Source organism: Salmo salar, chromosome ssa04, assembly GCF_905237065.1.
Source record: "Salmo salar chromosome ssa04, Ssal_v3.1, whole genome shotgun sequence".
NCBI lineage: Eukaryota > Metazoa > Chordata > Actinopteri > Salmoniformes > Salmonidae > Salmo > Salmo salar.
Genome location: NC_059445.1, coordinates 30,921,998 through 30,940,890, shown reverse-complemented (window position 1 = coordinate 30,940,890; position 18,893 = coordinate 30,921,998). Strand labels below are relative to the sequence as shown.

The following is an 18,893-nucleotide window of genomic DNA, read 5'->3' as shown; positions in this document are numbered from 1 at the left end:
AGGGAGTGACATATATAGGGCAGGTAATCAAAGAAGTGATGGAGTCCAGGTGTTTGAGGATGCGCAGGTGCGCGTAATGATGGTGACAGGTGTGTGCCATAATGAGCAGCCTGGTGACCTAGAGACCGGAGAGATCCAGGACCTCTATACCAGAGGGTGTCAAAAGGAAGGCCCCAAAAAATTGTCCAAGACTCCAGCCACCCTAGTCATAGACTGTTCTCTCTGCTACCGCACGGCAAGCGCTACCGGAGAGCCAAGTCTAGGTCCAAGAGGCTTCTAAACAGCTTCTACCCCCAAGACATAAGACTCCTGAACAGCTAATCAAATGGCTACACAGACTATTTGCCCCCCCCCCTATTCTACGCTGCTGCTACTCTCTGTTATTATCTATGCATAGTCACTTTAATAACTCCAACTACATGTACATATTACCTCAATTACCTCGACACCGGTGCCCCCGCACATTGACTCTGTACCGGTACCCCCTGTATATAGCCCTGCTATTGTTATTTACTGCTGCTCTTTAATTATTTGTTATTCTTCTCTCACTGTTTTTTAGTTATTTTCTTAAAACGGCATTGTTGGTTAAGGGCTTGTAAGTAAGCATTTCACTGTAAGGTCTACACCTGTTGTATTCGGCGCATGGGACAAATACAATTTGATTATCTAATATATTAGTTAATTAAAAAAACGATGTTTTCATCTTTTGAGCTTCTAGTCATGAAATCATTGCAGCCTACTCAATCACTTTTTATATCTACTGTTTACAGGCCTCCTTGGCCATATACAGCGTTCCTCACTGAGTTCCCTGAATTCCTATCAGACCTTGCAGTCATGGCAGATAATATTCTAATTTTTGGTGACTTTAATATTCACATGGAAAAGTCCACAGACCCACTCCAAAAGGCTTTCGGAGCCATCATCGACTCAGTGGGTTTTGTCCAAGATGTCTCCGGACCTACTCACTGCCACAGTCATACTCTGGACCTAGTTTTGTCCCGTGGAATAAATGTTGTGGATCTTAATGTTTTTCCTCATAATCCTGGACAATCGGACCACCATTTTATTACGTTTGCAATCGCAACAAATAATCTGCTCAGACCCCAACCAAGGATCATCAAAAGTCGTGCTATAAATTCTCGGACAACCCAAAGATTCCTAGATACCCTTCCAGACTCCCTCCGCCTACCCAAGGACGTCAGAGTACAAAAATCAGTTAACCACCTAACTGAGGAACTCAATTTAACCTTGCGCAATACCCTAGATGCAGTCGCACCCCTAAAAACAAAAACCATTTGTCATAAGAAACTAGCTCCCTGGTATACAGAAAATACCCGAGCAATGACGCCACACCAAACTGGAAGTCTTCCGACTAGCTTGGAAAGTACGTGCAGTATCAAAGAGCCCTCACTGCTGCTCGATCATCCTATTTTTCCAACTTAATTGAGGAAAATATGAACAATCCAAAATGTATTTTTAATACTGTCGCAAAGTTAACTAAAAAGCAGCATTCCCCAAGAGAGGATGGCTTCAGCAGTGATAAATTCATGAACTTCTTTGAGGAAAAGATCATGATCATAAGAAAGCAAATTACGGACTCCTCTTTAAATCTGCGTATTCCTCCAAAGCTCAGTTGTCCTGAGTCTACACAACGCTGCCAGGACCTAGGATCAAGGGAGACACTCGTGTTTTAGTACTATATCGCTTGACACAATGATGAAAATAATCATGGCCTCTAAACCTTCAAGCTGCATACTAGACCCTATTCCAACTAAACTACTGAAAGAGCTGCTTCCTGTGCTTGGCCCTCCTATGTTGAACACAACAAACAGCTCTCTATCCACCGGATGTGTACCAAAGTCACTAAAAGTGGCAGTAATAAAGCCTCTCTTGAAAAAGCCAAACCTTTACCCAGAAAATATAAAAAACGAAATCCGCCTATATCGAATCTCCCATTCCTCTCCAAAAATGTTGAAAAAGCTATTGCGCAGCAACTCACTGCCTTCCTGAAAACGAACAATGTATACGAAACGCTTCAGTCTGGGTTTAGACCCCATCATAGCACTGAGACTGCACTTGTGAAGGTGGTAAATTACCTTTTAATGGCATCAGACCGAGGCTCTGCATCTGTCCTCGTGCTCCTAGACCTTAGTGCTGCTTTTGATAACGTCGATCACCACATTCTTTTGGAGAGATTGGAAACCCAAATTGGTCTACACGGACAAGGTCTGGCCTGGTTTAGATCTTAGCTGTCGGAAAGATATCAGTTTGTCTCTGTGGATGGTTTGTCCTCTGACAAATCAACTGTACATTTCGGTGTTCCTCAAGGTTCCGTTTTAGGACCACTATTGTTTTCACTATATATTTTACCTCTTGGTGATGTCATTCAGAAACATAAATGTTAACTTTCACTACTATGTGGATGACACACAGCTGTACATTTCGATGAAACATGGTGAAGCCCCAAAATTGCCCTCGCTGGAAGCCTGTGTTTCAGACATAAGGAAGTGAATGCCTGCAAATGTTCTAATTTTAAACTCGGACAAAACAGAGATGCTTGTTCTAGGTCCCAAGAAACAAAGAGATCTTCTGTTGAATCTGACAATTAATCTTGATGGTTGTACAGTCGTCTCAAATAAAACTGTGAAGGACCTCGGCGTTACTCTGGACCCTGATCTCTCTTTTGACGAACATGTCAAGCCTGTTTCAAGGACAGCTTTTTTCATCTACGTAACATTGCAAAAATCACAAACTTTCTATCCAAAGATGATGCAGAAAAATTCATCCATGCTTTTGTCACTTCTAGGTTAGACTACTGCAATGCTCTACTTTCCAGCTACCGGATAAAGCACTAAATATACTTCAGTTAGTGCTAAACACGGCTGCAGAATCTTGACTAGAACCCCAAAATTTGATCATATTACTCCAGTGCTAGCCTCTCTACACCGGCTTCCTGTTGAGGCTAGGGCTGATTTCAAGGTTTTACTGCTAACCTACAAAGCATTAAATGGGCTTGCTCTTACCCATCTTTCCGATTTGGTCCTGCCGTACATACCTACACGTACACTACGGTTACAAGACGCAGGCCTCCTAACTATCCCTAGAATTTCTAAGCAAACAGCTGGAGGCAGGGCTTTCTCCTATAGAGCTCAATTTTTATGGAATGGTCTGCCTACCTATGTGAGAGACGCAGACTCGGTCTTAACCTTTAAGTCTTTATTGAAGACTTCTCTTCAGTAGGTCCTATGATTGAGTGTAGTCTGGCCCAGGAGTGTGAAGGTGAACGGAAAGGCACTGGAGCAACGAACCGCCCTTGCTGTCTCTGCCTGGCCGGTTCCCCGCTCTCCACTGAGATTCTCTGCCTCTAACCCTATTACAGGGGCTGAGACACTGGCTTACTGGTGCTCTTCCATGCCGTCCCTAGGAGGGGTGCGTCACTTGAGTGGGTTGAGTCACTGATGTGATCTTCCTGTCTGGGTTGGCGCCCCCCCTTGGGTTGTGCCATGGCGGAGATTATTATGGGCTATACTTGGACTTGTCTCAGGATGGTAAGTTGGTGGTTGAAGATATCCCTCTAGTGGTGTGGGGGCTGTGCTTTGGCAAAGTAGGTGGGGTTATATCCTGCCTGTTTGGCCCTGTCCGGGGGTATCGTCGGATGGGGCCACTGTGTCTCCCGACCCCTCCTGTCTCAGCCTCCAGTATTTATGCTGCAATAGATTATTTGTCGGGGGGCAAGGGTCAGTCTGTTATATCTGGAGTATTTCTCCTGTCTTATCCCGTGTCCTGTGTGAATTTAAGTATGCTCTCTCTAATTCTCTCGCTCTCTTTCTTTATTTCTTTCTTTCTCGGAGGACCTGAGCCCTAGGACCATGCCTCAGGACTACCTGGCCTGATGACTCCTTGCTGGCCCCAGTCCACCTTGTTGTGCTGCTGCTCCAGTTTCAACTGTTCTGCCTGCGGCTATGGAACCCTGACCTGTTCACCGGACGTGCTACCTGTCCCAGACCTGCTGTTTTCAACTCTCTAGAGACAGCAGGAGCGGTAGAGATACTCTCAATGATCGGCTATGAAAAGCCAACTGACATTTACTCCTGAGGTGCTGACCTGTTGCACCCTTGACAACCACTGTGATTATTATAATTTGACCCTGCTGGTCATCTATGAACATTTGAACATCTTGGCCATGTTCTGTTATAATCTCCACCCGGCACAGCCAGAAGAGGACTGGCCACCCCTCATAGCCTGGTTCCTCTCTAGGTTTCTTCCTAGGTTCTGGCCTTTCTAGGGAGTTTTTGCTAGCCACCGTGCTTCTACACCTGCATTGCTTGCTGTTTGGGGTTTTAGGCTGGGTTTCTGTACAGGACTTTGAGATATCAGCTGATGTAAGAAGAGCCTTATAAATACATTTTATTTGAATCACCGACAACGATGAGACAGCCTATAGGGAGGAGGTCAGAGACCTGGAAGTGTGGTGTCAGGACAACAACCTCTCCCTCAATGTGAGCAAGACAAAGGAGATGATTGTGGACTACAGGAAAAGGATGGCCGAGCACGTCCCCATTCTCATTGACGGGGCTGCAGTGAAGCAAGTTGAGAGATTCAAGTTCCTTGGTGTCCACATCACCAACAAACTATCATGGTCCAAGCACACCAAGACAGTCATGAAGAGGGCATGACAAAACCTATTCCCCCTCAGGAGACTGAAAAGATCCTCAGATCCTCAAAAAGTTCTACAACTGCACCTTGAGAGCATCCTGGCTGGTTGCATCACTGCCTGGAATGGCAATTGGTCGGCCTCCAACCGCAAGGCACTACAGAGGGTAGTGTTTACGGCCCAGGACATCACTGGGGCCAAGCTTCCTGCCATCCAGGACCTCTATACTAGCCCTAGTCATAAACTGTTCATTCTGCGACCGCTCGGCAAACAGTACCGAGAGCGCCAAGTCTAGGTCCAAGAAGTTTATACACAGCTTCTACCCCCAAGCCATAAGTCTACTGAACATCTAATCAAATGGCTACCCAGACTACTTGTATTGCCTACTTGCATTGCTCTTTAATTATTTGTTACTTTTATAAAAGAAATGTGGGGGTATTTTTCGTAAAACGGCATTGTTGGTTAAGGGCTTTGAAGTAAGCATTTCACTGTAAGGTCTACACCTGTTGTATTCGGCGCATGTGACAAATACAATTTGATTTGATATGGCCGTACATGGTTCTGATTTCTGGGTGTGTGCGTGCGCGTTCTTGCAAGTAGAAAAACATGTTGACTCACCCTACTTGAAGAGAAACGCCAATGCCATCCTCCTCTCTTTCATGTTGACGAAACGGTCTATCATTGTCATACAGTACACGCTTTTATTTTTTGTTGTCCTTGGTCTAACTGGCTAAAATGCTTGCTCGCTAGTCTAACTGCCATTCAGGGGCAACGTTAGCTAGTTGACATTAGCGTTCTACATCGAGCTACATATTGAACTTCCATCCTCTCAGGCCAGGGGCACAACAATGTATGAATTAACGGTTGGATTCGAATCGCCGTTATAATCATTTGCCAGTACGGAGAATTAAGTAAAACCACAAGTCCAAATCCCTATTTCCATCCATGGCTAATTTAGGAAAGGACCAATTTTAGCTAGCTGGCTATGCACCCGAAGATAACAACATTACGAGATACAAGAATTAAAGTTTTTCTGTCAATGACGTATGCTCTCAATGGGACTTGATAGGAGTGACACCAAATCCAAGCTGGCTTCCCTTTACACTTTCTTTTGGTGCACCAGGACCATTCACAGTTGAGCTCGCTCAGTTTAGCTCAACGCTATTTTATACTTTTTTTGTCAAGGGAGGCCAGATGCTCGCTGGCTTCCCTTGCCTTCAATGCTACAGGCGGCAACAATGTCATACTTGTTTGGACCAGACTGAATCAGATAGATGGCCTACACATAGAGAGACAGGGGGGTGCTGTTTCGCTCGCTCTGATGTTTTCTCCTGTGAGATACATTCAGCCTCTTACGAATTGAAGGAAAATGATGAAACACAGAGAGACGAAAGATTAATTAATTAACGTTTTTTTATTGGTAAACTTTTGGGGGAAGCCTGGCTTCCCTTGGCATCCATGAATACAAGTCAGTGTGTAACAACTGTTTGTAATTGAAAAGTGTTTTTCATGGTTGCAAAGGGACGCAAAGGCCCCCGCAATTCAAGAACGACCCGTGTGTCTATATGAGGCGTGTGTGTTACCTGGGTAAGGCCCTTCCGTCCAGATTGTGCTTCTTGAAGATGTCCACATACGGAGGGAGCTCCACATAGTGTATGAGCCAGTCCTCCACCTCCTCCACTGTCCAGTTGTACACTACACACACACACACACACACACACACACACACACACACACACACACACACACACACACACACACACACACACACACACACAGAGAAAGATTAATTGAGTAAGAGCACTGGCTGATCTCTGGCTTTCTCCCAAATGGCACCCTGTTCCCTATATAGTGCCCTACTTTTGAACAGAGCCCCATGGGCCCTGGTCAAAAGTAGTGCATTAAATAGAGAATAGAGTGCAATTTGGGACGCAACCTTGTATATACTCTCTGTATCTATCATGCTAATCTGCTCTAACACAAACAGCTGCACTGCACACTCACTGACTAACACAAAACAGCCCATTGGAGGACTGGCTGTCCCAATGGACAAACCAGAAACACCTGGATTTATGACAGTGTGAATGATCTCAGGCTTATCCTCCCTCCTCCACAATCCCATCTTAGTCCCTTCACCCCTCGCTCCCTCCCAGATACCCCCCTCCCTCCTTCATTCCCTCCATACCGTCCGAGGCCCTCCATACGTTCCACATGTCCTCTACACTGATGAGCAGGTCTGCTCCATGGAAACTGTTGTGTTTCCCTTTGGGGTCATGGTACTTCAGATCCTCCCTCAGGAACTAACAGAGAGTGAAAATGTTTTAATTACATACCATAAATACATATTTCTACTGTATGAGGCACAGCGGTACAATAAATGGGTATACTACTATACTACACTATAGTAGTAAACTGTAACAGTAATAAATATTATGAGGCTGGTGTTGCGCGTGCTGGGCTAAGCTATGTGTCAGCCACACAAACAGACACACAGAAACACACACACACACACGAGAAACACACAGACACACACACAAACACACAGGATTACGACAGCTGTTCTGAGCGCTGCCAGAGGGTTTGGAGGGACACACAAGGACAGGGAGGTCAGGGTCGGGATGTGGGGGCAGGGGTGAGGTGGTGGGGGTGCTGGTTAGTTTGGGAGGGGGGGATCGCTAGTTACATATCGTAGTATTATTTTGGCCGATATTATATCGATACTTTGATTCCAACTGTCAATTAAATTAAAAAATGTAATCCTATAGCTTCTTCTTCATCTTCTTTTTAAATAGTGAGCCAACCTGTTTTGAGCACTTTTATTTCCCTGACTGATCAAAACTCACTTCTCATGCTTTCTGTTGTCTTTCTGCAGCAGAAACTGAGTGTACAAAACATTAAGAACACCTTCCTAATATTGAGTTTGCCCTCAGAACAGCCTCAATTTGTCGTGACATGGACCACAAGGTGTCGAAAGCATTCCACAGGGATGCTGGCCTCATGTTGAAACAAAGCTTCCCATTGTTGTGTCAAGTTGGCTGGATGTCCTTTGGGTGGTGGACCATTTTTGATACACACAGGAAACTGTTGAGTGTGAAAAACCCAGAAGTGTTGCAGTTCTTGACACAAACTGGTGCGCCTGGTACCTACTACCATGCCATGATTCACCTGGTCAGTCTCTGTCATGGAAAGAGCATGTGTTTTTAATGTTTTGTACACACAGCGTATAGTGAGCAATATGTTTGGAACATCAAATTGCAATAAAATCGCAGTATCAAATCACAATACATATAGAATCATGACAATCACAATACATATAGAATCATGAGAATCACAATACATATAGAATCATGAGAATCACAATACATATCATATTGGCACCTACGTATTGTGGATATATCATATCGTGAGGCCCCTGGCAATTCCCTGCCCTAGTGCTGGTTTACATCTCATATGGTGTCCAGGAAACTGACACCTCCAGATAAAACAGCCTTGAGCTTCAATGTGGCCCTGACCTTCAGAGAGAGTACAGTGTGTGTGTGTGTGCATTGTTGTGTGCATGTATCTCACCCCGTCTGTCTCGCTCATGTCCACGGTTCCATCCGCATCATCATCCATCAGTTTGTGGATGCTACGGATCGCCTCGAAACTCAGCAACGCATTCTCATCCTGGCACAGAATCACATCTATCATACACAGTTCTATGGAGAGAGGGAGAGAGGGAGAGAGAGAGAGAGAGAGAGAGAGAGAGAAGGGGCAGAGAGAGAGAGAGAGCGAGAGAGAAAGTGAGAGAGGGAGGGAGAGAGAGAGAGCCCATTGGGAGAGAGAGAAAGTGAGAGAGGGAGGGAGGAGAAAGAATGAGAGAGAGAAAGAGTGAGAAAGTTAGAGAGGCAAACAGTATCTGTTTACACTAGGCAAATTTCAACCTATCCATCAACACAGCCAACAAAGTGGCCTTCATGGGAACTGACAGAGGGAAGAAATTACTACGCATTTAGAAGTGTGTGTGTGTGTGTGCGTGCGTGTGTGAATGTGTGTGCACACAATGCATGCGTGCGTGTAGTATTGGCCAAGTGAATGTGCAGGGCTACGGGGTTAGACCTCATGATCTAACTATAAAATAAACTGGTCTTAATAGACTAGGAACCACACACAGTCCTCATTGGGAAAATGAGTACAGTGATGTGATACTTACAGTATACAGTGCATTCAGAAAGTACTCAGACCTCTTGACTTTTTCCACATTTTGTTACGTTACAGCCTTATTCTAAAATTGATTCAATAGTTTTTCCCCCTAATCAAAATACACACAATACCCCATAATGACAAAGCAAAAACAGCGAAGCACCTTTGGCAGCGATTACAACCTCAAGTCTTCTTGGGTATGACTCTACAAGCTTGGCACACCTGTATTTGGGAGTTTCTCGCATTCTTCTCTGCAGATCCTGTCAAGCTCTGTCAGGTTGGATGGGGAGTGTCACTGCACAGCTATTTTCAGGTCTCTCCAAAGATTTTAGATCGGGTTCAAGTCTGGGCTCTGGCTGGGCCACTCAAGGACATTTAGAGACTTGTCCCAAAGCCACTCCTGCGCGTCTTGGCTGTATGCTTTGGGTCGTTGTTCTGTTGGAAGGTGAACTTATGCCCCAGTCTGAGGTCCTGAGCGCTCTGGAGCAGGTTTTCATCAAGGATCTCTTTGTACTTTGCTCCATTCATCTTTCCCTCGATCCTGACTAGTCTCCCAGTCCCTGCCGCTGAAAAACATCCCTACAGCATGATGCTGCCACCACCGTGCTTCACCGTAGGGATGGTGCCAAGTTTCCTCCAGGTGATGGTTAGAATTCAGTCCAAAGAGTTCAATCTTGGTATCATCAGACCAGAGAATCTTGTTTCTCATGGTCTGAGAGTCTTTATGTGCCTTTTGGCAAACTCCAAGCGGGCTGTCATGCACCTTTTACTGAGGAGTGGCTTCTGTCTGGCCACTCTACCATAAAGGCCTGATTGTTGGAGTGCCGCAGAGATGGTTATCCTTCTGGAAGGTTCTCCCATTTCCACAGAGGAACTCTAGAGCTCTGTCAGAGTGACCATTGGGTTATTGGTCACCTCCCTGACCAAGGCCCTTCTACCCTGATTGCTAAGTGTGGCGGGGCGGCCAGCTTAGGAAGAGTCATTAAGAATGATGGAGGCCACTGTGTTCTTGGGGACCTTCCCCAGATCTGTGCCTCGACACAATCCTGTCTCAGAGCTCTACGGACAATTCCTTCGACCTCATGCCTTGGCTTTTGCTCTGACATGCACTGTCAACTGTGGAACCTTATATAGACTGGTGTGTGCCTTTTCAAATCATGTCCATTCAATCAATTTAGCACAGGTGGACTCCAATCAAGTTGTAAAAATATCTCAAGGATCATGGAAACAGGATACACCTGAGCTCAATTTTGAGTCTAATAGCAAAGGGTCTGAATACTTTTCTAAAATATCTAAATACTTTTTTTGTTTAGTCATTATGGAGCACTGTGTGTAGATTGCTGAGGATTTAAAAAAATTAATCAATTTTACAATAAGGCTGTAACGTAACAAAATGTGGAAAAAGTCAAGAGGTCTGAATACTTTCCGAATGCACTGTATGTTATGTGATCCAATGTGATGCTATGTGACACTATTCTATGCTAATTGATGCTACAGAATGTTATCTAACCCTCCGTTGGTGAACATATGACAACCACTTTCAACTGTCTGCCTTGGGACCAAAACGTTGTGGGTTCAATGTCACTTACAGACAGGCCTGCTTTCATTGTACACAGCATGCAAGTCATTGTACGCAGCTGTGAGTCTGACAACAATTATAAGCATGTTATTTTATTTTACTGAAATGTACACTGATTGCAGAAAACATTGAGGACACCTGCTCTTTCCATGACAGATTGACCAGGTGAATCCAGGTGAAAGCTATGATCCCCCTATTGATGTCAGTTATTAAATCCACTTCAATCAGTGTTGATGAAGGGGAAGAGACAGGTAAAAGAAGGATTTTTAAGCCTTGAGACAATTGAGACATTGATTGTGCATATGTGCCAATCAGAGGGTACATGGGCAAGACAAAATATTTAAGTAAGTTTGAACAGGGTATGGTAGTAGGTGCCAGGCGCACCGGTTTGTGTCAAGAACTGCAACACTGGTGAGTTTTTCACACTCAATAGTTTCCCGTGTGTATCAAGAATGGTCCACCACCCAAAGGATATCCAGCCAACTTGATACAACTGTGGGAAGCATTGGAGTCAACATGGGCCAGCATCCCTGTGTAACGCTTTCGACACCTTGCAGAGTCCATGCCCCAACGAATTTAGGCTGTTGTGAGGGCAAAAGGGGGGGGGAGTGCAACTCAATAGTAGGAAGGTGTCCTTAATGTTTTGTACACTCAGTGTATGTTGTGGGACAGCAGGTAGCCTAGTGCGTTAGAGCGTTGGGCCAGTAACGGAAAGGTTGCTGGATCGAATCCCCGAGCTGACAAGGTAAAAATCTGTAGTTCTGCCCCTGAACAAGACAGTTAACCCACTGTTCCCCAGGTGCCGAAGATGTGGATGTCGATTAAGGCAGCCCCCTGCACCTCTCTGATTCAGAGTGTTTGGCTTAAATGCAGAAAACACATTTCAGTTGAAGACATTCAGTTGTACAACTGACCAGGTATCCCCCTTTCCGTGTGTGTGAGCGTGAGAGATGTTGCTAACTGTGGGATTCTTTATCCTGCTTGGCTCATTGGACAGGTCAAAGTCCATGTTTGAAGTTGTTGAGTGGTATGGGGGTTTTGGCAGTACACTGTAGTTGTAGGCCTATTTGTTCCAAAGTAGAGACACCCACAGTAGCTACTGTAACTGAAAACTGGCAGTGTCTGCTGTGGCAGTTGGGAAGGGGCAAGTTACTGGAATGTCTTGTATTGTATTTATAATCTATTGGCTTTTTAAGAGAATTGACATGAGTGTATTCTTGTATTTAAACAAAATAAAAAAGTGCATTCTTAGTAGATTTAATCTGTCAATGTTCATCTCAAAGTGCACCAGATTGATGCACTTAGCTGTAGAAATTAAATGTTCTTTCTTCTGGTGGAGACCCCTGGACCCGCCTACTAGGGTTCCCCATTGGGCTTTGGGCTAAGCCACAAATGTCCTCAAATCCTAGAAACATCTCTGCACACTCACACAGCCAAAACCATTCTAGCTATATAGCCTAGGTTATTTCCATGTAAAAGGACCCATGAGCACCAACATGTGAAGTTCATAGGAGCATGTCAAATTGTGTGTCAAATGACATTTTTGAGAAATGAAGGCATATGGAATTTTTTCAATCATTTTCCATCCCAAAAATGTTGAATAAGTAAAGGCTTTGATATCTTGTTAAACAAATGGAAAAGGGGTCTTATGAAACATCTACCAGAAAAAGTCAACAGGAATTAGACATGCTTTAAAACACAATAATGCTGAAGTAAAGACCCTGCCAACTAACACCAACACTTTTACTTAGTTTTGGAGAAATTATTCTGCCTTCTGTAAGTTTAAGAAACCTTGCCTTATGCCTTGAAATTATGTTACCAAAAACCCACATATCTTGAAGACAATGAAAGTTCACAGAAGTAACAAGTAAAAGCAGGCCTATTAATTACTTACAGATTATTTTGATGAATTATTAAGTGATAAATAAAATGAACAGAATTCCTGAAAGAATCTGTAACGGAATTTCTGCAATTGACAGTACATTACAGTAGAGCACAGCACAGTACAGTAAAGCCAAGTAGAGTTCAGTACATTACAGTACAGTACAGCACAGTAGAGTAAAGTACATTACAGTAGAGCACAGAGTACAGCACAGTACAGTAAAGCAAAGTAGAGTATAGTTTAGTACATTACAGTACAGTAGAGCACAGTAGAGTACAGTACATTACAGTAGAGCACAGAGTACAGCACAGTACAGTAAAGCAAAGTATAGTTCAGTACATTACAGTACAGTAGAGCACAGAGTACAGCACAGTACAGTAAAGCAAAGTAAAGTATAGTTCAGTACATTACAGTACAGTAGAGCAAAAACAAGTAGAGTATAATTCAGTAGAGTAGAATAGAGTCGTGTAAAGTTAAGTACAGTACACTGTAGAGCACACTAGGGTTGACTATACAGAACTGTTCTGAACTCTACTCCACTATATTCTACTGTTCTGAACTCTACTCCACTATAGTCTACTGTTCTGTACTCTACTGAGCTCTACTGTGCTGTACATTGATGTGCAAACTTGTGAAACATCGATGTCTATAATTGGTTCAGATTTGGTCTGGTCCGGACCAACCAAATTTGGTTGAATAATACCCAAATATGCAATATGGATTTCCCCCTACTGCAATCCATGAAACACACACGTGACACCATACACTAGATACAGTGAGGGAGCAGAGAAAGGAGGTGGAAGAAAGAGGAGTAGCATTCCTTCTGGAATGAAAAGAGAAAACAAGTGGATGTTAGCGAGAGGCCACAGTGCATTCCTTTCCAAATGAAGAGAGAGAGAGAGAGAGAGAGCATGAGAGGAAAGGGAGAAGGACAGAGATCAGTTAAATGATTTTCCTAAATGAATTGTGCCTTCCCAGAATTACACACACACTGTTCTCCTGTTGTGTGTGTGTAAAGAGATCTGAGGAGTCTGACAGAGAACTGGAGCCATGAGGATTTATACAGCGTTCTGTATAGACAGGTCATATCTCTCTCTCCCTCCCTCCAATTCAGTGGGCTTTATTGGCATGGGAAACACATGTTAAGATTGCCAAAGCAAGTGAAGTAGATAATATACAAAAGTGAAATAAACTATAAAAATGAACAGTAAACAATACACTCACAGAAGTTCCAAAATAATAAAGACATTACAAATGTCATATTATGTACAGTTGAAGTCGGAAGTTTACATACACCTTAGCCAAATACATTTAAACTCAGTTTTTCACAATTCCTGACATTTAATCCAAGTAAAAATCTGCTGTCTTAGGTCAGTTAGGATCACCACTTTATTTTAAGAATGTGAAATGTCATAATAAAAGCAGAGAGAATTATTTATTTCAGCTCTTATTTCTTTCATCGCATTCCCAGTGGGTCAGAAGTTTACATACACTCAATTAGTATTTGGTAGCATTGCCTTTAAATTGTTTAACTTGGGTCAAACCTTTCGGGTAGCCTTCCACAAGCTTCCCACAATAAGTTGGGAGAATTGTGGCCCATTCCTCCTGACAGAGCTGGTGTAACTGAGACAGGTTTGTAGGCCTCCTTGCTCACACACGCCTTTTCATTTCTGCCCACATATTTTCAATAGGATTGAGGTCAGGGCTTTGTGATGGCCACTCCAATACTTTGACTTTGTTGTCCTTATGCCATTTTGCCACAACTTTGGAAGTATGCTTGGGGCCATTGTCCATTTGGAAGACCCATTTGGGACCAAGCTTCTTTTTTTTTCACCTTTATTTAACCAGGTAGGCAAGTTGAGAACAAGTTCTCATTTACAATTGCGACCTGGCCAAGATAAAGCAAAGCAGTTCGACACATACAACAACACAGAGTTACACATGGAGTAAAACAAACATACAGTCAATAATACAGTAGAATAATAAGTCTATATACAATGTGAGCAAATGAGGTGAGATAAGGGAGGTAAAGGCAAAAAAGGCCACGGTGGCAAAGTAAATACAATATAGCAAGTAAAACACTGGAATGGTATATTTGTAGTGGAAGAAAGTGCAAAGTAGAAATAGAAATAATGGGGTGCAAAGGAGCAAAATAAATAAATACAATAGAGGTAGTTGTTTGGGATAAATTATAGATGGTCTATGTACAGGTGCAGTGATCTGTGAGTTGCTCTGACAGCTGGTACTTAAAGCTAGTGAGGGAGATAAGTGTTTCCAGTTTCAGAGATTTTTGTAGTTCGTTCCAGTCATTGGCAGCAGAGAACTGGAAGGAGAGACGGCTAAAGGAGGAATTGGCTTTGGGGGTGACCAGAGAGATATACCTGCTGGAGCGCGTGCTACAGGTGGGTGCTGCTATGGTGACCAGTGAGCTGAGATAAGGGGGGACTTTACCTAGCAGGGTCTTGTAGATGACCTGGAGCCAGTGGGTTTGGCGACGAGTATGAAGCGAGGACCAGCCAACGAGAGCGTACAGGTCACAGTTGTGGGTAGTATATGGGGCTTTGGTAACAAAACGGATGGCACTGTGATAGACTGCACCCAGTTTATTGAGTAGGGTATTGGAGGCTATTTTGTAAATGACATCACCGAAGTCGAGGATCGGTAGGATAGTCAGTTTTACGAGGGTACGTTTGGCAGCATGAGTGAAGGATGCTTTGTTGCGAAATAGGAAGCCAATTCTAGATTTAACTTTGGATTGGAGATGTTTGATGTGAGTCTGGAAGGAGAGATTACAGTCCAACCAGACACCTAGGTATTTGTAGTTGTCCACATATTCTAAGAAAGAACCGTCCAGAGAAGTGATGCTGGACGGGCGGGCAGGTACGGGCAGTGATCGGTTGAAGAGCATGGATTTAGTTTTACTAGTATTTAAGAGCAGTTGGAGGCCATGGAAGGAGAGATGTATGGCATTGAAGCTCGTCTGGAGGGTTGTTAACACAGTGTCCAAAGAAGGGCCAGAAGATTACAGAATGGTGTCGTCTGCGTAGAGGTGGATCAGAGACTCACCAGCATCAAGAGCGACATCATTGATGTATACAGAGAAAAGAGTTGGCCCAAGAATTGAACCCTGTGGCACCCCCATAGAGACTACCAGAGGCCCGGACAACAGGCCATCTGATTTGACACATTGAACTCTATCAGAGAAGTAGTTGGTGAACCAGGCGAGGCAATCATTTGAGAAACCAAGGCTATTGAGTCTGCTGATGAGGATGTGCTGATTGACAGAGTCGAAAGCCTTGGCCAGGTCAATGAAGGTCAATTAACTTCCTGACTGATGTCTTGAGATGTTGCTTCAATATATCCACATACTTTTCCAACCTCATGATGCCATCTATTTTGTGAAGTGCACCAGTCCCTCCTGCAGCAAAGCACCCCCACAACATGATGCTGCCACCCCCGGGCTTCACAGTTGGGATGGTGTTCTTCGGCTTGCAAGCCTCCCCCTTTTTCCTCCAAACACAATGATGGTCATTATGGCCAAATAGTTATATTTTTGTTTCATCAGACAAGAAGACATTTCTCCAAAAAGTACGATCTTTGTCCTCATGTGCAGTTGCAAACCGTAGTCTGGATTTTTTATGCCGGTTTTGGAGCAGTGGCTTCTTCCTTGCTGAGCGGCCTTTCAGGTCTTTCAGGTTATGTCGATATAGGACTCGTTTTACTGCGGATATAGATACTTTGTACCTGTTTTCTCCAGCATCTTCACAAGGTCATTTGCTGTTGATCTGGGATCGATTTGCACGTTTTGCACCAAAGTACGTTCATCTCTAGGAGACAGAACGCGTCTCCTTCCAGAGCGGTAAGACGGCTGCGTGGTCCCATGGTGTTTATACTTGCGTACTATTGTTTGTACAGATGAACGTGGTACCTTCAGGCGTTTGGAAATTGCTCCCAAGGATGAAGCAGACTTGTGGAGGTCTACAGTTTATTTTCTGAGGTCTTGGCTGATTTCTTTTGATTTTCCCATGATGTCAAGCAAAGAGTCACTGAGTTTGAAGGTAGAGCTTGAAAAACATTCACAGGTACACCTCCAATTGACTCAAATTATGTAAATGAGCCTATTAGAAGCTTCTAAAGCCATGACATCATGGAATTTTCCAAGCTGTTTAAAGGCATAGTCAACTTTGTGTATGTAAACTTCTGACCCACTGGAATTGTGATACAGTGAATTATAAGTGAAATAATCTGTCTGTAAACAATTGTTGGAAAAATGACTTGTGTCATGCACAAAGTAGATGTCCTAACCGACTTGCCAAAACTATAGTTTGTTAACAAGACATTTGTGGAGTGGTTGAAAAATGAGTTTTAATGACTCCAACCTAAGTGTATGTAAACTTCCGACTTCAACTGTATATATAGAGTGTTGTAACGATGTGCAAATGGTTAAAGTACAAAAGGGAAAATAAGTATTTGTTCTTCACTGGTTGCCCTTTTCTTGTTGCAACAGGTCACAAATCTTGCTGCTGTGACGGCACATTGTGGTATTTCACCCAGTAGATATTGGAGTTTATCAAAATCGGGTTTGTTTTCGAATTCTTTGTGGGTCTGTGTAATCTGAGGGAAATATGTGTTTCTAATATGGTCATACATTTGGCAGGAGGTTAGGAAGTGCAGCTCAGTTTCCACCTCATTTTGTGGGCAGTGTGCACATAGCCTGTCTTCTCTTGAGAGCCAGGTCTGCCTACTGCGGCCTTTCTCAATAGCAAGGCTATGCTCACTGAGTCTGTACATAGTCAAAGCTTTCCTTAAGTTTGGGTCAGACACAGTGGTCAGGTATTCTGCCACTGTGTACTCTCTGTTTAGGGCCAAATAGCAGTTTGCTCAGTTTTTTTGTTGATTCTTTCCAATGTGTCAAGTAATTATCTTTTTGTTTTCTCGTGATTTGGTTGGGTCTAATTGTGTTGCTGTCCTGGGGCTCTGTGGGGTCTGTTTGTGTTTGTGAACAGAGCCCCAGGACCAGCTTGCTTAGGGGACTTTTCTCCAGGTTCATCTCCCTGTAGGTAATGGCTTTCATATGTAAGGTTTGGGAATCGCTTTACTGGATTTTGATAATTAGCGGGTATCGGCCTAATTCTGCTCTGCATGCATTATTTGGTGTTTTATGCTGATACATAGAGGGTAATTTTGCAGAATTCTGCATGCAGTCTCAATTTGGTGTTTGTGCCATTTTGTGAATTCTTGGTTGGTCAGCGGACCCCAGACCTCACAACCATAAAGGGCAATGGGTTGTGCAATGGGCAATATTTTTAGCCAGATCCTTGGTACGTCGAATTTTATGTTCCTTTTGATGGCATAGAAGGCCCTTCTTGCCTTGTCACTCAGATCGTTCACAGCTTTGTGGAAGTTACCTGTGGCGCTGATGTTTAGGCCAAGGTATGCATTGTTTTTGTGTGCTCTAGGGCAATGGTATCTAGATGATATTTGTATTTGTGGTTCTGGCGACTGGACCTTTTTTGGAACACCATTATTTTGGTCTTACTGAGATGTACTGTCAGGGCCCAGGTCTGGCAGAATCTGTGCAGAAGATCTAGGTTCTGCTGTAGGCCCTCCTTGGTTGGTGACAGAAGCACCAGATCATCAGCAAACAGTAGACATTTGACTTCAGATTCTCTCTCTCACACAGTGCATGCTGGGAGTTTTTTGGAGTTTGAGTGTTTGGTTTGGAGGGCTCTGTCCTAACTTATTTTCTTGATTCTCTCCTTGGTCTTTCTTTCAATTTTTATTTTCTATGGTGGAGGGTTAATGCACTGTATGTTTTACCGGTACCCTCAGTTTTTTCAAAGTTAGGGTGGAAGAGGACAGCCTAGCGCGGAGGAGACGCTGTCGATACGGCATGGATTCAGGTGTGTTCCTGAGAATGGAGTTAAGGTGGAGGAGGTTCTGCTCGCGGTCGGTGAACAGGAAGGAGCTGAATTTATACATTCCGCTTCCAGAATGAACAAAGTGATGGTTGTGTTCATGAAAAGAGCTAATTTGGTGGGTAGGTTCATTGCTAGTGGAATATTTGTAAGGGGTGTATTGGTGCCAATTTCTTCTCTTTCTACCCCTTTGACCAGGGTGGTAGTTGCAAATTTGCCTCCATTTATTACGGATGATCAATCAGGAAAGAGCTAAGTCGGCAGGTTTTCGGGCAGATGCCATGAGAACAAGTTTTCCGTGATTGAGCGTCCCGGTACACAATATGTCTGGTCCTTGTGTACTGTAGAGTCCAGATGGGACTTCAGTCTGTTAGAGAGGACCTTGGAAAATATCTTGTAGTCTGCACAGAGCAATGCCACAGGCCTCCAGTTCTTAAGTTCACACAAGTCACCAATTTTTGGCAGGAGAGTCAGAGCCACCCGACGGCAGCTCAACAGCAACTCTCCTACCCCGAAGCATTCACGCAACACGCAAAAGAAATCCAGTCCAATTATTATTTTTTTTAACTCCACTGGGAGTCCATCGACCCCCGGTGCACGGTCGGGGGCATCTGGGTTACAGCCTCTGCCAGTTCATGGGAGAGCAGAGGAATGTCCATTTCATCCCTCTGTGCCAGA

At 43.9% G+C, this 18,893-nt stretch overlaps 1 protein-coding gene across 5 annotated transcripts in view; it reads right to left on the bottom strand.

The window, feature by feature from the left end:
* The window catches only part of LOC106602826 (stromal interaction molecule 1), a 105,773-nt gene that overhangs the window by 52,608 nt on the left and 34,272 nt on the right, over positions 1-18,893 (bottom strand). For all 5 annotated transcript variants that reach the window (XM_014195730.2, XM_045716807.1, XM_045716808.1 and 2 more), the window contains 3 exons: positions 8,222-8,352; positions 6,840-6,954; positions 6,238-6,349 (listed from right to left, as the gene is read on the bottom strand). In XM_014195730.2, the coding sequence (XP_014051205.2) occupies positions 6,238-6,349; positions 6,840-6,954; positions 8,222-8,352 (358 nt within the window). The remainder of the gene's footprint in view (positions 1-6,237; positions 6,350-6,839; positions 6,955-8,221; positions 8,353-18,893) is intronic.